Source organism: Podarcis filfolensis (assembly GCF_964270895.1).
Source record: "Podarcis filfolensis genome assembly, chromosome: Z".
Classification (NCBI taxonomy): domain Eukaryota; kingdom Metazoa; phylum Chordata; class Lepidosauria; order Squamata; family Lacertidae; genus Podarcis; species Podarcis filfolensis.
Window position 1 is genome coordinate 4,383,135 of NC_139617.1, and position 22,192 is coordinate 4,405,326.

General features: G+C 46.4%; 1 protein-coding gene across 2 annotated transcripts in view; it reads right to left on the minus strand.

The window, feature by feature from the left end:
• Positions 1 to 22,192, minus strand: part of ARHGEF6 (Rac/Cdc42 guanine nucleotide exchange factor 6) — a 75,796-nt gene that overhangs the window by 42,438 nt on the left and 11,166 nt on the right. The window contains exons 2-3 of one of the 2 annotated variants that reach the window (XM_083595596.1): positions 21,681 to 21,764; positions 6,786 to 6,870 (exon numbers count right to left, since the gene is read on the minus strand). In XM_083595596.1, coding sequence (XP_083451722.1) covers positions 6,786 to 6,870; positions 21,681 to 21,764 — 169 coding nt within the window. Of the gene's footprint in view, positions 1 to 6,785; positions 6,871 to 15,250; positions 15,649 to 21,680; positions 21,765 to 22,192 lie in introns of those variants that run through there. The other variant, XM_083595597.1, reaches the window with a different exon arrangement.

Genomic DNA, 22,192 nt, shown 5'->3' on the forward strand with positions numbered 1-22,192 from the left:
CACCAGTGTGGCACATCACACCTTTGAGAACCACTGTTATAAGGCTCTTAACAACTCACCTGCAAGATTGCTTTACTCACATATATGCCCACTCAATGGCTTCAATCCGTGCAACCTGCACTGTCACAGGTGCAACATAATACTCATTCTGCATTTATAAGAAGTTGTTATTTTAGTGTGATTGCACTCATTCTTTGGAACTCCCTGCCTATTGATATAGGCAGGCACCACCTGTTAAAAACATTACTTGCTTAGAAAAGTCTATCCAGACATGCAGAATGTTGAGATATGTTTTAATCTGGTTTTTAGCTTATCATTAATGATTTATGAATGTTTTAAATCATTTTTACTGATAATTTTATTGTTTTATTTTTTACATAATCCTCTTTGACTTTTTTTTAACAATCAAGGAGTATATATATGCATTTTATGAGTTAAAATAAATTTAGCCATCTTGGTTAACATGCACAGTGTCATGAATCTGCCTAATACTCTTTTAGCCTTTCTGTGATAAATTGTAGGGAGGCAGGAATTGTGGACCACTGAGTAAGACACCCCTAGGTTGAAACATGTTTGGTCTTACTGTTTCTCACACTCATTTGTGGATCAAAGAATTCATTTGGATATATTATTGCATTTTAAGTATTTGTATTCATTATTTTATTGTGTCAGTTAAATATATTTTAGCTACTGTGGCATTAAAGTCTGCACAGTTGTCTCTTTAGAACTGCTTTAGCAGAAGTTACGTTTCAATTTCTATTCCTACTCCATTTAGGGTTGCATGCAGCTGATCCACTGAGATGAATGAACCCAAGTTACTCGTGTCCATTAACTTCAGCGGGTCTCCTCTGAGTAGGACTAGCACTGGATACAAACCCTATGGTTTTTGTTTGGTTTTTTTTTAAAGCCCAGTAAGTCTGGCGGCTTAAATTCTCCTTGCACTGATCGGAAATCTCGTAACAAAAAGTTTGTAGGGTCATGGAACTTTTGGTTCACCTATCTCAGTAACGTTTCACATGGACTGACGGCAGCTCTCCAGAGTTTCAGGCAGGAAGTGTCTCCCACTCCTCCTTCTGCATGCAAGACAGATGCTCTACCACTGAGCCACAGCTCTTCCTCTACAGTATGGCATGGCAACATCGGAAACTGCCCTATCCTGAATCAGACCTGGGTCCATCTAGCTCAGTAGTGTCTACACTGTGGGAGTGTTTCTCAAACTTGGGTCTCCAGCTGTTGTTGGACTACATCTCCCATCATCTCCAACCACTGGTCCTGCTAGCTAGGGATGATGGGAGGTGTAGTGCAACCCAAGCTTGAGAAACACTACAAGTGGCTTGCAACACCTTCCAGGATTTCAGATGGAGACATCTGCAGCCCTTCCTGGAGATGGACCTTTGGCATTCAAATCATGCACTCTCCCTCTGACCTATAGCAAAGTGCAGACTTGTTCCCACATAAGACGGGGCATGTGCTCACACACCAAAGTGGCAGATTCCTTGGCTAGGTGGGCTGGGGGTGGAAGGAGAAAACCCTGATCTGTACCTCTCTGCTCTTGCCCTTGCTGCAACTATACCAAGCCTCCCAGGGGCGTCTCCTATGGAGAGCAATTTTGTTGCAAGCCATTTCCAAGATCAGGGGAGGGGAGGGGAGGGTTTCTTCCACAGAGAGCAGGTCGAATTGCTCACTGCTCTGCATGATTTGCTTGCCAAACAGGACCCTGGATTTTGGCAGAACAACGGATTGTACGCAAAACCCACACTCTGCACACGACTGAAAAACATGCTGACATTTGATGCAAGTCACCACAGCTGTTTGCGGAGAAGTGGGAGGGATCGCAGATGGAGGGGTTCTGTTTCCAACCCACCGCCCTTGCACTGCCGCCTTCCTTCCACTGACTATGGAAGGCAACCCTCCGCACAACACATCAGTGCTATATACTGCCCCCCCCGAATCTTGCAATCACATTCTATGCAATGCAACACTCAGGAGTTTCATTTCCCCCCTCGGATTCAAAGGCGAATCCCGAAAGATCAAAATACCGAGCTTACATCGTGCGCTCCAAGGAAGCTGCTTGCTGAAGATGCATCACGTTCACAGCCCACGTTATTTTCCCTCCAGGGTGGCATGCTGCCAAGGATGGCTTGCTGTTGGAGGGCAAAAGATGATCCAACCTCACACAGTTCCTGCTGCCCAAGGGCTGCCAGCGTGTCGTTTCATGGAAACACAGGAAGCTGCCTTACAGACCATGGGTCCGTCTAGCTCAGTATTGACTACACTGGCTGGCAGCTGCTCTCAAGCATTTGAGACAGGGGACATTCCCAGCCCGACCTGGAGGTGCCCCAGGGGATTGAACCTGGGCCTTTCTGAAGGCAATGCAAGTGTTCTAACATTGAGCCTTAGTACCAGAAACGAAGCTGTCTTATTCCAAATCGGACCATTGGCCCATTTGGCTCAGTAGCATCTGCACCACTTGGCAGCAGCTCTGGAGCATCTGAGGCAGGGACATGCCCAGGTCTATGGACATGCCCCGGATTGAACTTGGGACCTTCTGCAGGCAAAGCAGATGCTCTATCACCAACCCTAATTATTAGGGGGCCTAATTATTATTTCTTCCCCTTTTTATTATTTCTTACCAGCAAGGTGTCACACCCCAGAAGACAGACCCTCTGTGATGAAGAGGAGAGAAGGAAGTCCCGAGGGCAGGAGTTACCTCCAGAAGACACCACCCTGTTGAAACCCTCAGTGTAAGGGAACCCTCAGTAGCTCGTCCAACGGCCATTCATATCCCCAGGCATCAGAGACTCCATCTTGACCTGCCTGCAGCCTCCTTCAGTTGGCTCTAGCATTTTGCTGATCTACTTCTCTTGGTCATACAGATCCAGCCAGAGGTCTCCATGGGTCTAGTTCCTTGCTTGAACTCTCACTTTGCTTTCCCAGTTCTCTGTGTGAACTCTGCCCGGGGCAGGATACCTGATCCTCTCCTGCACACATCTATAACTGGGGAAGGGCAGCACCTAACATTACCTATGCATGGCTTCCTCATAAGTTGCTAGCTCTCACTGCTGAGATAAAGACATTATCTTCTTGTAAAGTTCAGCATACGCATTTTGATAATGTTGCCCAACATGGGGGGAGCAGGGTTCTGTATACATTTGAATACCACTAGACACCATTTTGAATCAAGATGGTGGACCAAACCATTCCAAGCTTCACTGGTTTGGACACCTCTGAAGATGCAGTCACCCATATGTTGTGATGGTTCCTGAAATGGAGGAGTGGGGATATATTTGGATATCATAAGGCACCACCTGGTATCAAGATGACCCTTTCAAAATTGCACTGTTTTGATTTGTTTTCTTATCATACCTGAGCAATGCTAGGCACTTTTTGCTAGTAATATAATTACACACATATACATGGCTGTATGCCACTATGTTTTACTGAGAGAAGAGAACAAAAATACAAGGTCACAGGAATTCAAGATACAATGAAAAGATTTCAAAAATAATGACTATTTGAATATGCATATACTCCAAGTGCATGTTTAAATAATCATAATTAATTATTTAGCGGGTTGAACTAGGTGACCATTATAGTCACTTCCAACTCCACAATTCTATGGTTCCATTATATCCTTTCTTTTGCTTTTGGTCTTTTGGTATTCATATTTGGGGACCTTCTTTTTGTTACTCAGAGTAAAAATAATTAAAATTAATGGACCTAAGTTAATAGTGTCCATTAATTTCAATGGATCTCCTATGTGTATGAGTAACAGTGCATATAACCTCATATATCTACGTTAGCATATGCAAATTCTATGCAGGTTTTGTGTTGAGGGCCTATGCCTCAGGTATTATAAGAATGCCCCTCTCTGTCCAAAAGATATCTCTTCACCATTTCTCGATAAGCTGTACTGAACTGCAAAGGTCTGTGGTTTCATTGCCTGTTTCCCAGTTCCTTCCGGCAGAAAACAAAAGATCAGCAACCACCAGTATCTAAATACCAACCACAAATACAGAACTCACAGCCGTAACAAGGCATTACCCTGCCATGCTTTCTCCCAAACAGTCCATTGATTTATTCTAGACAGAACTCTGCAAGCAAAATGATGCATGCTGAGACACTGGAGCCAAAGTCTATTATTAGAATCTGGTTAGAATTTAGCTGAAGCGTCTGTTCGGCAACATACATTGACAATTCACTGTTTGCATTTTGTAAGGATTTAAACTTTAAACATTGGGTTCCATTGCGCTTTGCCAGCCAGACAACTCGGCAGGAAGGGCACTGCTTGCCAAATATCTGGCAATAATAAGAGCTCTGGATTTGCTGCCTTCTCCAGTAACAATAGGGTTGCATTCACACGTGGGGTTTATTTTGTTAGTTTTACTTATTCAGGGTTCAGCCACACTTTTGCATGAGAAGCTGATCGTACTGCACACCTATTAATTCCCCCTGGTCTGAGCGCTTTTCTTGTTCCATAGTTGAACTTTGCAAAAACCCAGTCTTACCTGCTGAACTGAAGCTTGGTTAAGCAAAACCTCTCTCTGGATTTTCCACAATTCAGCAGGTAAGCTAAGATTTTTGCAAAGCACAGCCATGTAATAATGAGAAAAGGTATTGGGCCCAGAAAACCATAAAATGGTAGTGTTGGAAGGGACCCCAAGGGTCATTTAGTCCAACCCCCAATCAGTACACAATACAATCAGAATGCAGATCAAGCAAAAGTATGGACGAACCCTGTAAGGCTAGTGCTTCTGCCCCCTTTCACACCGGGGTACCAATTTACAGCTATGTCATGGTAAATTTCACTCACACCAGTAGGCTGATGGCATCCTTCTGTCTCAAGAGACAATGGACTGCATCTCTGGGGCGTGAAGTCAAACCACTGCATTAGCAGTGCCAAAGTGACCTCTCCAGGGCACAACCCTGGCAACAAGACACACACACCCCTTGGCCTTGCTGAAGTGGTCCAAAGGAAAGCAGAGCAATATGTACCTCCCTTTACGCAAAGATCTCAGGGAAGTTCACAAGATAAAAATACAGGATAAAAGCACAAAGATAAATAGTAAATAAAACAAAAACAAAACAACTCCCCCCCCCACGTGCATGTAAAAGGCCATAGAACAATAATCAGTTAAAGACCTCGTTGAAAAGGAACATTTTCACCTAGTGCATAAATATCTATAATGAAGGCACCCGGCGAACATCCCTGGGGAGATAGGTAGCCGTGTTGGTCTGCCATGGTCAAAACAAAAAATTTTTTTTCCTTCCAGTAGCACCTTAAAGACCAACTAAGTTAGTTCTTGGTATGAGCTTTCGTGTGCATGCACATTTCGTGTGCTTTCGTGTGTATCTGAAGAAGTGTGCATGCACACGAAAGCTCATACCAAGAACTAACTTAGTTGGTCTTTAAGGTGCTACTGGAAGGAAAAAATTTTTTTTGTTTTGATCCCTGGGGAGAGGATTCCTCAAATGGGGAGCCACTGCAGAGAAGGCCCATTCTCATGTTGCCACCCTACAGACCTCTCATGGAAGAGGCACGTGAAGAAGGGCCTCAGGTGATGATCACTGGGTGCAGGTCAGTTCATATGGGGAGAGGCAGTCCTTGAGTATTGTGGTCCTGAGCTGTTTAAGTGTAAGGTTTGTTTCCTAGCATTTAGATATGGGATTTGCCCTGCTTAACAGTCCAGGTCATGAGAGTTTGGTTAAAGGGGGGAAAAGAATAGGACTATAAAATTTAATATAGGGGTACAATAATAAAAGGAATATATTCTCCTCGTTGGATTGGTGCAAAAGCCAATTTATATACTCAACAATTAGGTGGCGCAGCTTCTCCAAGACTATACCATTGCAGGAGGATGTTTGTGTGTGCGTGTTCTGATTGCTCCTGCTTCTTCACAACAAAAGAAAAGAACTCAGTTGTACATGAAGCAGTTGCGCTGTAGAGGAAAAAGATGCTGCGCTTTCTCACTTCTGCACTGACAGGCTGCTTCAGCAAACTGGCCACACCTCTTTAAAGGCACAAGGGACATTGCCTGCTTTGCACCTGATGAACCGAAATTTGATCTCACACTGAAACTACCAATGGGGAAGTGCAAACGCTGCAATGATGGGGGCTGGGAGATGCTTCTGGTAGAGACATTCAGCAGAAAAGGCACATGGAGAAACTCTTTTGGGTGTGTGGACAACTGACAGTTGAAAGAAGGCCTAATTCTCTTATTATCACAGAGATAGATAGGCTTAGATATACAGTATCTGAGAACTGCAGCTGATGGATTTTGTTCTCCATTACTCCTTAATAATATCCTAAATTACGGAATTGTTAGAGCTTCATACATGCATAAACTGACTGTCTCCAAATCAAGGAGAGCATTCATGTGCTACTCTCTGCATTGATAAACAGATGATTTAATAATATCCTGGTCAACGAATGTCATTTTCTGTGTGTAGCTGCAGCAACAGAGTCTGTTGATCAGGTTCTTTTGCTTTGTAACTTGTATAATGAGAGCACAGAGAGGGACTGATTCTCCCCCCATGAAGAACCCTGCTAGGAAGATCTTCTGCAGATTTGGAATCGTTTTGCTTCAGGAATGTTTCTTCCCATATTACACAGGAGGTTGCAAAATTATCTGACTTCAGTGCAGGTTAGGAGAAATGTTTTGTTGGATTCTCAGTTTAATTTTTTTTTAACCAGTTGTACGACTTCAATAGTGTATTTAATTTTATCATTCCATCACCACAGTGAACATTTCATTCAATTCAACTATTCCCCCCCTTCTTCTTACCTTCTGTAGCCTTGTTTATAGCTGCAAGGGTATTCAGCACCTGGGGGAAATTGTCTCCCGTGTATAGATCGTGTGCATCAAACAACTGTGGCCAGAAAGAGAGAGAAAGGAACATCAGGTCAGTCATTCAAGCTCCCACTTTGCAGCCATATTAAATGAATGAGACAAAGCTATCAAGACATAATCAAAAAATACATTTTAAAACTCATAAAAATGTGCCAAGCTTTCAAGTTCTCCAGAACACCTCAGCAGGCAAGTGGGGTAGAAAAGCTTTAAACATATATAGAAAAAGGAGGCTAGAATTATTTGACCCACTGCCCACTGCTTTGCACACAGAAGATCTGAGGTTTAATCCCTGGCATCTCCAGTTTAAAAAGAAAATGGAAGCAGAAGATATTATGCCTCTGCTTGACCCTTGGCAGCAGCTGCCAGTCAGTGCAGGAAATACATAGTAGATGGGCAAATTGCCTGCCCTGGTAAAATGCAGCTCCTAGGTTCTCTGCTGGTGCTGCCAGGACCGCACTCAGGACAATGAGCCTGAGGGCCCCCTAAATGCAGCTAGGGCTGGCATAGCACATTTTAAATAAGGCAAAGAGGGCAGATGTCACCTACAGGTGGGCGTGTTCCATAAGACCATTAAGTCCAGAGTTTGAAAGTGCTTAACTGCATTACTGCTTCCTGCCTTCTGACAAAGACTGGAATTATAAGCATCACGTTGCTGGTCTAAAAGAGAACTGGGCTTTCACTCTAGTTCCCAGGGTTTCTGTGCAGAGATGCCAGGGGGTAACGACCTCACTGTAGTATGCCCTTAGGAGAATCCTGGCTAATGTGACCCTAGTCTTTCTCTAGCTTCAGCTACCCACCATTCTGCCCTGAGCTCAGAGTCCATGGTGGGCTAGCATTTGCCTTCAGCCTCAGCTTCCCATCCGTACAACAGTACCAGATACCTTTTGTTGTTGATGATGTTTTGTGCAGGTCATTTGGCTGTTTCGTGCTGATCTTTCATTTTAAGCAAATAAAGGACACATGGTCTGAACACTGGCCTACACCGCGGGGGTGCTGTGAGGGCAAACGTTCTAAATGCCATCACGTGTCTTTTTTAAATAAAACAAAAATGAGTTGTATCCAATGCTAGTCCTATTCAGAGTAGACCCATTGGAATGAATGATTGCGACTTACTTAGGTCCATTAATTTCAAAGGGTCTACTTGGAGTAGGTCAGAACCCATAGTGTATTTCAAGCTTAAAATCATGTTAGAAACTGATTTAGTGCCTTATAACATACCCCTACCCCCCCAATCAATCCCACAATACTTTTCATACCCTTTAGCCCTTAATAATGTGGCCACTCAAATAAGTAGGTTGTAAACATTTATAATTAAAGGAAATAAACATTTCCCTCTCCCTCCTTCCTTCCGAATGGCTGTTTTGAGCTACATGAAAAAATTACGCAGAGTTTACCGATCAACGAATTCTTTAAAAGCAACAGGTTAGTTTTTTAGAAAAAAATTTTTTTGTTAGTGAGCACATCCTGCCTCGTGACAAAAGTCTCAGTGGTTTGTGCAATACTAGATGTGTACAGGGCAGGGAGGAAGAAACATCTCGCTCCCCATGCCACCAATTTTGCAGCTGTAGCCCTTGAGAACTGCCAGTTGCCTCTGTGGCTTTGGCTTTCATGAAGGCTCTTCTTGGTGGCCACGCTGAGACCACAAGGCAGGCAAGCGTTTCTCCAACCGCGCCCTCAGGCTCCAAACTATAATTTGAATCGGGAGGGGAGGGGGCAAGTTTATTTTCAGCCTATCTGCACAGCCGACTGCAAAGTGGGCAATGAAATCATACTGAAGTGTGTGCTGGGTTGTGGGTAATTTTGCGCCAATGCGCCTCTCCCTTTCACCCACAATTTGGCTCCCTTGAAACATCTGGAGTTAATGAAGCTGCAGGGAATTTTGGGCCACGTATCTCCTAGTGGCTTGCTCCCTATGCATGGCTTTCCTCATGGCCTGAGCTATGTGGGGATAGTCTTGGAAGGGAGGGCGCAATTGGCTTTATTTATTTTTATTACCGATAACGACCATTTTGTGTGGGGAGGACATTCAGAGCCCCGCCCCGCCCCATGCATGTCAGCGGAGCATGCATGAGCTCCTTACACCCTGATATGCCCCCTACCCTGCTCTGCCAGTCACTTCTGGGTTGTGGTGATGCACATGCGCATAGTCCTGCACATGTCGGACAAGCGTAAAAAGGTTGTTGCCTGTACGGTTATTACCATCCCACAAAAGCAGCTCATGCAAAACAAAAAAAACCCCCACCCGATTTTAAATACAAGTAAAGACCACAGGCTTTATTCAATTGAGTCCTACTCAGAGTAGATCCAGTGAAGTTACCGGACCTAAGTTAGTTGTGTCCATTAAATACAGCGCAACAGCAAACCTTCTACCCTCCAAACATGCCAGGGCAGTGGAAATTCCTAATAAGAGGCCTTGAGGGACAGAAAAGGTCTCAGCACCCTTTGAAAGGAGGGAGGAGAGGGAAGGGCAGGACAGAGCTTCATGGGAAGAGAATTCAGGAAATGTGGATGGGGCCACCACCCAAAAAGCCCTGCGCCTGGTAGCTGGCCACTCTGATCTCCCCAGTGAGTGAGCCAAAGGGCTAGATTTCTGAAGATGACTGTAAGACCTTTGTAGACTCTTATGTATGGTTGTAGTCAGGTGATGGTCAGTGTTGGTCAAGACCCCCTGAAATCAATGGGTTTGGTTTATATATCCCTTGATGTCAATGGATGTTAATGAGTTAGCTGGGTATCACCCAGCCCTCCTGGTTTTGCTGAACTACATCTCCCACAAACCCCAGTCAGCATGGCTAACAGTTAAAGCTGACGGGCGGGAACTGTAGTCCAACATCTGGAATCCCCAAATGTTAAAGACCACCTTCAGGGGGCCTGCTCCAGCTGTTTAGGGCTATAGGAAGCTGCCTTGGTCTACCGAGCTCCATGTTGCCGAGTGACGGCGGATCGCCAGGATTTCAAACAGAGAGTCTTTCCCAGGAAAGGGAGTTTTTGGTAGCAGCACCCTCCTCACCTGATACCTTCTCAGAAACAACAGGCAAACATATTTTCATTCACCCAGGCTTTTATTATTCTATGTTGCCTCTATTATGCCAATTGACTGTATATAGCCGAGGCCTTCACAATGAATGACAAAGGGCAAAAGCAAGGCAAAATCACACAACTGAAGTCTGTAAGAGTTTATAGCATAAAAGTTTAAAATTTCAATGCATTAACATAACTGGAGCAAAGCTTCTTAGCTCCCAGAGCAAATTTGGCTACCAGGTATTATAATTCGCATATATTTATTGGCTAAGAGCTCAACTATCACTTCCGGGATGGGGGGTGGGGGGGTCGATCTGAGAACCAAGAAAAAATAAGAGAAAAGAATTTTTCTCTGGGCATCATATATAAAGGGAAAACAACAGAAAGTGGATTATATCCTGATTTCATCCATAGTCCCAGGGACTGCAAACAGATCAAACCTATCCATTCTGAAGGAAATCAGCCCTGAGTGCTCACTGGAAGGACAGATCTTGAAGCTGAGGCTCCAATACTTTGGCCACCTCATGAGAAGAGAAGACTCCCTGGAAAAGACCCTGATGCTGGGAAAGATGGAGGGCACAAGGAGAAGGGCACGACAGAGGACGAGATAGTTGGACAGTGTTCTCGAAGCTACCAACATGAGTCTGACCAAACTGCAGGAGGCAGTGGAAGACAGAAGTGCCTGGCGTGCTCTGGTCCAGGGGGTCAGGAAGAGTCAGACACGACTAAATGACTCGACAACAACAACATGCCATATTAGCTATTCCTATGTTTCTCCCCTCTAAGGATGCTGAGAGCATCTGCTGGAACCTACCGTATTTACTCGAGTCTAATGTACCATCAAATCTAATGTGAACCCTAATTTTCGCAACATAATTTGGCCAAAAAAGGTGAGCATTAGATTCGGGTAATTTCAGTAAGCTCAAAAAAGGCCCTACATAAAGAAAGTGCTCCTCCTTCCCACTGTCTTTTGATGTCCATTGATGATTTTGAACTACTCCATGTTGTGCTTCTAAACATTGTTCTGCTGTAAGTCACATGGATTATGTACCAATAAGTGGCTACATAAAGGTAAAGATACCCCTGACCATTAGGTCCAGTCATGACCAACTCTGGGGTTGCAGCGCTCATCTTGCTTTACTGGCCAAGGGAGCCGGCGTACAGCTTCCAGGTCATGTGGCCAGCATGACTAAGCCGCTTCTGGCGAACCAGAGCAGCGCACGGAAACTCCGTTTACCTTCCTGCCAGAGCGGTACCCATTTATTTACTTGCACTTTGACGTGCTTTTGAACTGCTAGGTTGGCAGGAGCAGGGACTGAGCAATGGGAGCTCACTCCGTCGCGGGGATTTGAACCGCCAACCTTCTGATTGGCAAGTCCTAGGCTCTGTGGTCCCAAGTGGCTACATAAATTCATTTAAATAATAATAGCTGCAGGTGACCTTTTAGAGATGTTTAGGTTGAAGTGTACCCTATGCTTCTATAAAAATGCCTGTGTGTTCTCTCTCCCTCTCTGTGTGACTTTTGAACCATAAATGCTTTCATCCATGGGATCAGTTGTGGAGCAGGAACAGGCAGATGTTCGCTCACATAGAATCACAGAATCTTAGGGTTGGAAGAAACCCCAAACAATCATCTACTAGTCCAACCCCACTGCAATGCAGAAATCTCAACAAGAGCATTCAAGACAGATAGCCATCCAACTTCTGCTTAAAAACCCCCAAGGAACGAGAGTCTGCAACCTCCCGAGGGATACCGTTCCAATGCAGAACAGCTCTTACCATCATAAAGTTCTTCCTGATGTTTAGTCAGAATCTCCTTTCTTGTAACTTAAAGCCATTGGTTCAGGTCCTACTCTATGGAACAGGAGAAAACAAGCATGCTCCCTCTTCCATGTGACAGACCTTGAGATATTTGAAATGGCTATCATATCTCCTCAGTCTCCTCTTCTTCAGACTAAACATACCCAGCTCCTTCAACCTTTCCTCGTCAGCCTTGGTTTCCAGACTCTTTATCATCTTGGTTGCCTTCCTCTGCACACCTTCCAGTTTGTCAACATCCTTCTTAAATTGTGGCACCCAGAACTGAACACAGTATTCCAGGTATGGTCTGACCAAGGCAGAATAGAGTGGTACTATAATTTCCCTTCATCTGGACGCTAGACTTCTGTTGACGCAGCCTAAAATAGCATTTGCCCTCTTTTTGCTGCTGCATTTCAGTGTTGACATGAACACTTTATTTAGAGGAGGGGCTGTAGCTCAGTAATAGAGCACCTGTCTTGCATGCAGAAGATCCCAGGTTCAATCCCTGGCCTCTTCTTCCCTCTATCGGAGACTCTAAAGGGTGGCTGCCAGTCAGCCAACCAGAGTCTGTCAACATGGTGGTGTCCTGACCATTGGATATGTTGTTTGGAGCTGATCAGGCCTGGGATCCAACAATATCTAGAGGGCACTGTTTTGGCTATCCATTATAATGGTCAGTGCTCTTTAACCCCCCAAGGAGTTCTTGGACTACAACCCCCATAATCCCCAGCTGACTTAGCCAATGGTCAGAGAAGATGCAAATGGCATCATTCATTTATTCCTTCATTTCATAGTGTTTATACACCGTTTCCTTGTGTAAAAAACCACACACCCTCAAAGTGGTTTACAAAACATAAAACTATAGAATCAAAAAGAACTCACAACCAGACTTTAAAACATACAAATGTTAAATACCCTACCAAGCTCCCACCTGCCTAGATGGGGCCCCCTTTGGTCTGATCCAAGAGGGCTCTTCTTGCATTCCTGTTTGTTTGTTTGTTTTAAATGAGCAACAACAACAACAATCTTTATTACGGTCCAGAGACCCAACAAATCGTTACAAAGCAATACACAATTCATACAGCCTACCTCCAGGTTAAACAAGCAATTTGTTCAGAATATAGGGATCAGTGGTTCTTGCAACCACCGATAAAAACTTTGCCACAGCTAATGTTCTAGCATTTGTCCAGTCTTCCAATAGTGAGCCTCTGATTTTCCCGGGAAAGGTACCAGCAAGGGTATTATCAGTTCAGCCCTGGCTTGCTCATATTTTGCACAGTGCAACAAAATATGTTTTATGGAATCGATGTCTTGAGCACACGAGCAAAGTCTGTCCTGGTAGGGAACTCCTCTCAACCTGCCATCCAACGCTGCAGAAGGAAAGACATTTAGTCTGGCTTTGGTGAAAAACCTTCGATAGTTTGGTACTGTCAGGTTTTTAATGTAAAATGTTAACTTAAAGACATGCCCATATTGTACTCCTACTGCCAGCGGACTACAGACTGCGTGTGATCGAGATCGCAAGTCACTGTGTGCATTATCCCATAATCTTTGCTTTTCGTCTTTTGGGTGCCTTCATAACCCAGGTAATACAGTGGGGGTGTGTGTGACAGACCAATAGAGGTGGCTTTTTTAGCCATGGTTTTCTGCCATTTACTGACAAATTCCTCATTGGTCAGGTGTTGGTACCGACACTGAGCTCTGCCTTAACTGTTCAGAGATCCTGAGGAACCATTCCTGCTTTAAAACTCACAGGTGGCCCATGAATAATGGAGAAGCAAGACTGAAGTCAACCTACCTATGACTGGTGTACAGGTCTTCACACAAAAGACACTGTGTCATAACTGTCCATGTCTTGTGGATTTTCTTTTTCAGGAACAACCCACCAGTAACCAGCAGGAGTACAATATTCTGCTCACAGATCTTTCCTGAAAGCTCCCTTTCAGCATTTTGCTTCTATGCAGTAGCAGAACTAGATGCCTTCATCTGCCCCAGCTGCAACAAAACATGTCTCTCCCTATTGGTCTCTACAACCACAGCAGGCACTGCAACCTTCCAACAGATTGACCTCACCCCCAAAGGCGCACTCCTCCGTTGTCTCCTGAGACAGACCAATCCCAACAACAAACAACCAGGCTAGGTGTGTACTGCACTTAACACACACACCCGCAACATGTATATAAAATAGAATTTTCTAGGTATTCTTAAAAGCTAGAAACTTGACTGGTTTGGGGTTTTTTTGTTTTTGTTTTTTTAAAGGAAATTTGGGTAAGTGAATTGTTCCCAACTCCAAAATATGGGCTGCTGTGGAATATAGACAGCCTTTCATATACTGTATAATCTTCTTTGAGAAAACACTCACACAAATTATGAGTCTATCAGAGGTTGGTTTGGAAGAAACACATTTATCTCAGTTTCTGGAATTTTCAGCCTTTCAATGCAGGCTGATCCATTGCCCACCAAGCTCATTTGGCCCCCAGGTACCCCCCCCCCACCTACCTGCCTTCCTATGTACAATCAGTCCAGGGGTTGCCCTGTCTGTCAGTTAGCCCCCCCCATCTCAGTATTGCTCTTGTAGAGTTTTTAGTCCAGCAACATCTGGAGGGCCATAAATTTTCCCCACCTCTATGGCAGTTTCATGCAGAAAAGCCACATACACCTGGGAGGTGTGGATCATAAGAAGTCAGACACAGAAAACGCAAACACTCAGCACATGCCAGAATGGACAGAAAAGACAGACATCTGTGGATGCAATGGATAGGGGATGTTTCACTGGGGGTGTTGGTTTGGGTGTGGCAAAGTGGGGTTCTCTGGTGGTCTTTCACATCCCCCACTGCGAGAAAGTGATAGAGACCAAGGCAGTCCCATGCAAGCCTGTAACTCTCCCAAAGCATGTGCAATTGAAATAGCCCCACACTGTGCTCCTGCTTGGCAGTGCCTCCACTGCTCTTTCCCGTGTGTCCAGTTTTAGCCTTGTAAGCTCATCTGGGCAGGGACCTGCTCCTGTTCCTGCTCTGTAAAGTTCCCGCGCGGAGTGCCCCGTGCTCTTGCCCGCTGCAGGGTAGAAAGCGGTGTAATAAAGCGGGGAGGAAAGGCAAGTAGACGAGGCGAGACCCTAGCGAGGGAGAAGGAAGGAGGGCGCAGGAAGTTAGAAGCCTGGAGGGGGAAGCATTGGGACAAGCTGACCCTCGTATGTAGGTCCGGGCAGGAAAGAGCTGAAGCTCTCCCGGCCAAAAAGACCAAGCACTCACCGGCCAGAGAGGGGAAAGTAAGCCTCCCAACGGAGGGACAGATCTCAGAAGAGACCAGCTGATGAGAAGCAAAGGGAAGGTGGATGAGAGACTTGAAGGGCGCAGACAGACATCTGGGTATCTGCAAGCGGAGATGGCGGGGGCGCAGAAGGGGCTTGCTGAGGCGCGCAAAGTATGGGCGCCCCTGCTATGGAGAAGAGGGGGCGCAGGAAAGGCGAGGCGAACGCGGCGGTGGGGCGACGCCGAGCACATGAATGGAGGGGCTTAGGAGGAAGGGGGCATCCGAGGAAAAGTTGGAGAAGAAGAAGGGGGCGGCCAAGCACTCACCCGGCTGCTCAGGCTCTGCTCCACGAACGTCCCATGTTGGCAGCAATCGCCGCCGCTGGGTGCAGCAGACGGAGGGCCGGGGAGGCGCCGCGCTCTGACCCGGAGCTGGATCGCAGGCGGGCGGCGCAAGGAAGGGGAAGTGGCAGGCGGCGGCGGCGAGGCAGGCAGGGTCGGGACTCGGGAGCACCACCCCCAGCCGAGCCGGGAGTCCCCGAGGTGCGGAGGGGAGGAGGAGGAGGAGAAGGAAAGCCAGCTGCCCGCTGCCGAAGCCTGCGCGCACTCACCCGCCCCCTTCCTCGCGCCTCCTTCAGCGTCGCTTCAAAACTCGGGGCGGGAGCGAAGAGCGTCGGGGCGTGCGCAGAGTGCCTTCTCTCCTGCAGGCAGTAGAGCGAAGGCGCGCGCTCGCTCGCGCGCGCGCGCGCGCACACACACACACATTGGGCTGTTAGTAGTAGGACGCAAATGGTTCCTTCTCCACAAGGGTCTGTCAGAGCTTGACGAACCCTGCGGGGAGCCGGGATATGGGTTCTGTTATGATTTTGTTGAGATTCCTGCACTGCAGGGGGTTGGAGTTGACGACCTTCAGGAGACCCTCCCAACTCTACAATTCTATGATTCCAGGAACATGGGCAGCTGTGTAGCTCAGTATTGCCTACCCTGAATGGCAGCGGCTGTCCAGGGTGTCAGGCACGGACTCATTTCCCAGTGCTGCGTGGAGATGCCAGCGGGGATTGGACCTGGAACCTTCTGCACGCAAAGCAGCTCCACTGCTGAGATGCAGTCCTTCCTACCCTTTGCCCAGAGTTTTACTTGCTGGAAATAAGGGTTTGATGGGGGGCGGTGCCTCTGTGCCTGTCTGCATATGTCATCCTTTCCTGTCAGGAGCTTATGGTGGCATGCCTGGCTTTCACGCTAACATTTTGCCCTTACAACAGCCCTGTGAGGTAGGACAGCCAGAGAGGCAGAGAGAGGTTGCTCCAAGACTGTCATATCAGGTCCATTATGAGTACTAAGGGTATCCCAAGAAACAGGGATTTCAAGAAGAGATAGGGTGCTTCCTTGCCTCACACACACACACACACACACACAGAGAGAGAGAGAGAGAGAGAGAGAGAGCTCAGTTGGTAGAGCATGAGACTCTTAATCTCAGGGACATGGGTTCAAGCCCCAAACTGGGCAAAGGATTGCAAAGGGGTTGGATTTGATGACCCTTGTGGTCCTTTCCAACTCTAAAATGTTAGGATTCTCTGACATCCAGGGGTCTAGCTTTCTCCAAGGCATGTAAGGCCAGGGATAGCCAAGAAAAGAGTACATCTGAGCGTGCACCATCTTTTATATATCTCTATATTTATATTCCGCTTTCCTGCCTAGGAGCTCAAAAGTGGCATCAATGGTTGCTTCCCACCATCCATTTTACACCCATAAGGTTAGACCAGAAGACAGCTGTGTACACACCATACCTTTGAAGCACACCCAGAGCAAACCCCCTCCCTGAAAGAATCCTGGGGAACTATAGTTAAAGGTGCTGGGAACTGTAGCTCTGTGAGGGGTAAACTACAGTTCCCAGAATTTGTTGGTATGGTCTGTATGCAGGCAGTAGCTGGCCCAACAAGCCACACCCAGTGGGCTTGTCTTTTCTTCTGGGGATGTGTTAAAACCTTCTGCATGCTGATTTATTTATAAGCACCCAGCACCACCAGCCAAACGCAGCTCAGAAGCAGTTTCTCCCAACCTGCCTGCTCCTTGTCAACCTTCCCTGTTTCGTCTCTCAGCAAAACCCTGTCAGATTTATCTTCATGGTCTGCCAGTGCGTGGCTAAGCTTTGGCATTCCACAAGGTGCTGGGTCATCAGTGAGATGTGGCCATCTCCAGCATTATTATCTTAAAAAAATCAAATCATGGGTTTCCCAAGGCATTTATTTGGTGGCTGCAGAATGCTGGTCCTGGCAACCCCGTGACCACGGGATGGAGGAATGTTTTCCACTGTAGCTCCTTTAGGGGTTTTTTTTTAAAATGCAATTGCTTTTGTTTAGAATGCCTTAACCGTTCCAGCATGTTTTTGCTTTGTTTTCAAGCTGCATCCTTGTTTGCTGTCGAGTAAATGGAAGGGTATAGATCCAATAAATAATAACCATTTATGCTTGATTGATAGGGACTGCCAGCATGACTCAGTGGAGGGCAAAGCAGGCCTTGGGGGGGGGGAATGCTGGAATGCCACAATTGACATTTCAACATTCCACATTATGTCAAAATCATCCACTTCTGATGGCTAGATAAAATCCAGGCATCTGCTTTGGTTTTCTATCAAGCCCCTGCTGTGGCGCAGAAATCAAGGGATATTCAGAAGCAATTCTGCCTCAGTGACAGTCACATTAGGCTGCGAAACAGCATTTCCACTTCTCGCATCCCCACCTCTTGTTAGAAGAATTAACTGTTCCCCCACATATGGCACTTGGTGGGAGTTGCCATATGTAGCTACAACTAACTTCTTTTTCTATTATTTTCTTCCTTCTCTCCTCTCTCTCTTTCTCCTGCTGCTGTCCTGCTGGTACCTTAAAAACACACACCAAAAAACCAATTCCCTTCCGGGCAAGCTTGCTGGGGGTGCATGCTAGTGCTGGTCAGGGCCAAAGGCCAAAGTGGACAGAGCAACAAATGCTAATTTTTTACCTTTGCAAAGCAGGCTAGTTCACACACTCACAGATGCCCCTCTCCATCCTCCACCCATGCAAGCAAGGGGCATCATTAGAGTTTTCAAGAACATGTTCTAGGGCAGGCAAGAGCTCTCCAGGAGGGTGCATAGCAAGGCCAGTAAGGGGGTGTTACCTGAGAAGAATCCTAAAGGGACCCGGAAGGAGACATTGAAAGATACTGGGGCCCAGAAGGAGACATTGGAGCCCCTGGGCCTGAGGCTCCCCCCCCAAACCCAGCAAAACTAGCATTTCCCAAGATGTTGGAAACAACATCTTTGCAATGTTGCAACAACACATCTGTGAAAAGTGGTGCCTTTGATTCTGGACCCTGTGTAGCTTGACTCAAAAGAAGGGCATAATTTGTGCTACAACTCAGCATCAGAATCTATTGTTATGAGTTTGTGGGTGCCATACTCCTTTAATCCCTGGATCTGGCAAGTGTTAGAATTTAATCAAGGCATGGGGTGTTAAGCTGCAGGTCAGACAATTCTAATCTGTGTTAAAAGTTTCATAAATCAGGCTAGCTTCCTGTGTTCATCTGATTGCCCAGGTGACAGGCCACTAAGAGAACAAAGGAAATGGGTCTCTGTGCCAGATGCAAAATGGGTGGGGGCCCTCCTCCAGCTCTCACATAGTGAGAAGGACAAACCCTGAGTTTGAGGGCAGTTTGCTGTGCTGTGAGCTAGAAGCAGAAAAAGGAGTAAGCAGAGGGCCAGACAGCACTGTTGGATTTCTGCTGGAATCCAAGGTTGTGGCTATCGGAGAAGCAAGACACTTTTGAGATGTTAATGCTGTGAGCCCCTCCATCAAAAGATATGTGTATATATGTGTAAACAAACCATCTATCATAAAAACACCACAGTCTCTGCTGTCCCACATTTCCAAAAGGAATCACAAACCCCTTGTGAGTGCCTGGAACCCCTAGAATCTTGCAGTGCTCGGAGACTGGGGTGGTGTGTAACATTATTTTGAACCGTGGGGTTCTCTCACACAGAGCATCCCTCCCACTTGCTTTGTCAAATCTCAGTGAAATCTCTCTTTTGCCTCTGGCCCCATTGTAGCCATGTGGCCGTGGAAGATGTGGCCTGGATGAAATGCAGCCCTTGAGCTTGGAAAATGTTCTCTGCAGCTACACTAAGCCAAGCCATGGCTTAGCTCAGTGTGGTGCCGCAGCAAAACGACAATCGAGGCACATAGAATCATAGAGTTGGGAAGGACCCTGGGGGTCATCCAGTCCAACCCCCTGCAATGCAGGAATCTTTCTGTCCAACTTGGGGCTCAAACCCACAGCCCTGAGATTGATAGTCTCATACTTTTACGGTCTTAGCTATGTACATTCTAGATTTATATCCTGCCACTAGAGAACAACAACTAGAGCCCATCTAGTCCAGCGTCCTTTTCTCATAGTGGCCAAACAGATAAAGCTTCTGAAAGCGGAGGTATAAGATAACTCCTCACCCCAACCCCCACCCCGGAAAAAGCCCAAATAAGGATCAGGAATCAAACAAAATATGCATTTTAAAACAACTCATCAGAGAACTAGTACAAAGCCACAGAAACAGAAAACCAAATAAATCTTCAATAGCAGCTGGAGATTAAAACCGTGGCAAGAAACAGGAATTCAATCCCTTTTTTCCCCTTAAGAAAAATATTTCTGTCTTATGCTAGAAGGCTGTAAATATTGACAGAGCTGGGTATTCAAAACATACAGTGCCCCTCGAGTGCAGGTGAGGGACCTGCTGACAGAGGCAGATTTAGGGTAACATGACCAGTTCCTCCGCACTGGGTGCCAAGCCCAGGGAGCGCTGTAGGTACAACTATGACATCGTGAATTGAGCAGAATTTTGGCCTCACACAGGACACCACTGAAATTTGGAAGACCAAATTCTGCCCATGCTTTGGCCCTCCAAATGATGATGGACTACAGCTCCCATTATTACTGTCATTGGCTGGGGCTTATGGGAGTTGTAGTCCACTGACTGTTCTGCACTAAAGAGAAGGTCCATTTTTTGGTACCCACAAGCTGAATCACAGAAGTCAATAGTTTTCAGAGGACCGTACTCAGATGATCTCTGAGAGTGGGGGGGGGGAGTGGGGAACGAGGGCAACCAAGATGATCAAGAGTCTGGAAACTAAGCCTTATGAGGAACAGTTGCAGGAGCTGGGTATGTTTAGCCTGGCAAAGAGGACACTGAGAGGAGATATAACAGCCATCTTCAAATATCTGAAGGGCTGTCACATAGAAGAGGGAACAAGTTTGCTTTCTCCTGCTCTGGAGGGTAGGACTCAAACCAATGGCTTCAAGTTGCAAGAAAAGACATTCTGACTAAACATGAGGAAGAACTTTCTGACAGTAAGAGCTGTTCAGGAGCTGTTTGGGAGGTTGAGGACTCTCCTTCTGTGGAGGTTTCTAAGCAGAGGTTGGATGGTCATCTGTCATGGGTGCTTTAGCTGAGATTCCTGTGTTGCAGGGGTTGGACTAGATCATGGGTAGGCAAACTAAGGCCCGGGGGCCAGATCTGGCCCAATTGCCTTCTAAATCCAGCCCGCAGACGGTCCGGGAATCAGCGTGTTTTTACATGAGTAGAATGTGTGCTTTTCTTTAAAATGCACCTCTGAGTTATTTGTGGGGTCTGCCTGGTGTTTTTTCAGGAGTAGAATGTGTGCTTTTATTTAAAATGCATCTCTGGGTTATTTGTGGGGCGTAGGAATTCATTCTTCTTCTTTTTTCCAAAATATAGTCTGGCCCCCCAAAAGGTCTGAGGGACAGTGGACCGGCCCCCAGCTGAAAAAGTTTGCTGACCCCTGGACTAGATGACCCTTGGGGTCCCTTCCAACTCTATGATACTATGATCCAGGAGCAGGCAGGCCTTGCAATACCTTGTTCTCAAACCACATTATAAAAGCTCTCAACGTTTTAAACACCAGCATGCTAAGAAAACATAAACAAAAAAAACCACTGGAATGTAAATTATTTTGTTGATTTGCTTCAGCTATTGTGATCTTTAAACTTAAAGCCTAAAGAGTCTAAAGTGTAAAAAACAACCAAAACACCCCACAACACATAGAATTGTAGATCACCTACTCCAACCCCCCCTCCCCCGCTGTGCAGGAATATGCAGCTGTTCCATAGGGGGACCGAACCTGCAGCCTTGACATTATCAGCCCCACAGCCCAACCAACTGAGCTATCGAGGTGTAAGAGAGTGAACTTGAATAAGAAATCCTTCTGCTCCAAAATGAACTTAAATCTCATTCCTTTCAATCAACAGTTATGGGAAATACTTTCAGCTGTAATTCAGAGATTATTCAGTGAATATCATTAATCAGAATTTGTTCAAGAGTGGTACCAACAACTTGACTTGGGCCACATTCATACCATACAGTTAAAGCCCTATGATACCACTTCAAACAGCCTTGGCTTTCCCACAAATAACTATGGGAACTGTACTTTGCTAAGGGTGTTGGGAGATGTTAAGAAACCCCATTCCCCATGCAGAACTGCAATTCCCACAGCTCCCTCTGAAGAGGGATTGACTGTTAAATCACTCTAAGATTTGTAGGTCTGGAAGGGGAGCGGTCCTAACAACTCTCAGCTCCCCTCAACAAATTACAGCTCCCAGAATTATTGGGGCGGGGGCGGGGAACCGTGACTGTTTAAAGTGGTATCGTGGCGCTTTAAATGCGTGGTGTGAATGTGGCCGTGGTACGAGGCAGCTACAAAGGGTTGGCACTTACCCCGACTTTAAGTGCAGCACACCCGTTTAGGAACTCCTCGATGTTGCCAATGCAGTCGGCTTCTGTCCTGGGCTCCCGGCAAAACTAAAGAGAGAAATTTTTTTTGCAAAAGGTTAGGGGTAAAACATCACCTATAGGAGCAGCGAGAAAGATATTACTAGCCCTTCGCGGCTCCTTCTCAGCAGCAAAGGCAGAGAAGATGTTAGACCGCTTGTTGGCAATAAGGCAAGCTTGCTGCTGGATGGATTTTGCAGAAGAAGGTGGAGTGCGGCGTGGGTGGCGGGCGGTAGAAAGGAGGGAGGGAGGCAAGCTGTCAGCCCAGGAAGAACAAACAGGCAACAGAGCGAGCGAACCAGAAAGCGACAAGCTCACATCCCTGCTCTGAACGTCAGAGGGTGACACTGATGGCCCCTGAAGATCTCCCCTCCTCCTGCCCAAATTGCAGCCGGATCCTTTCAGAAACGGGTGGACCAAGAGATGGGGAAGGGGGAGAGAGAAAAGAACCCCAAGAA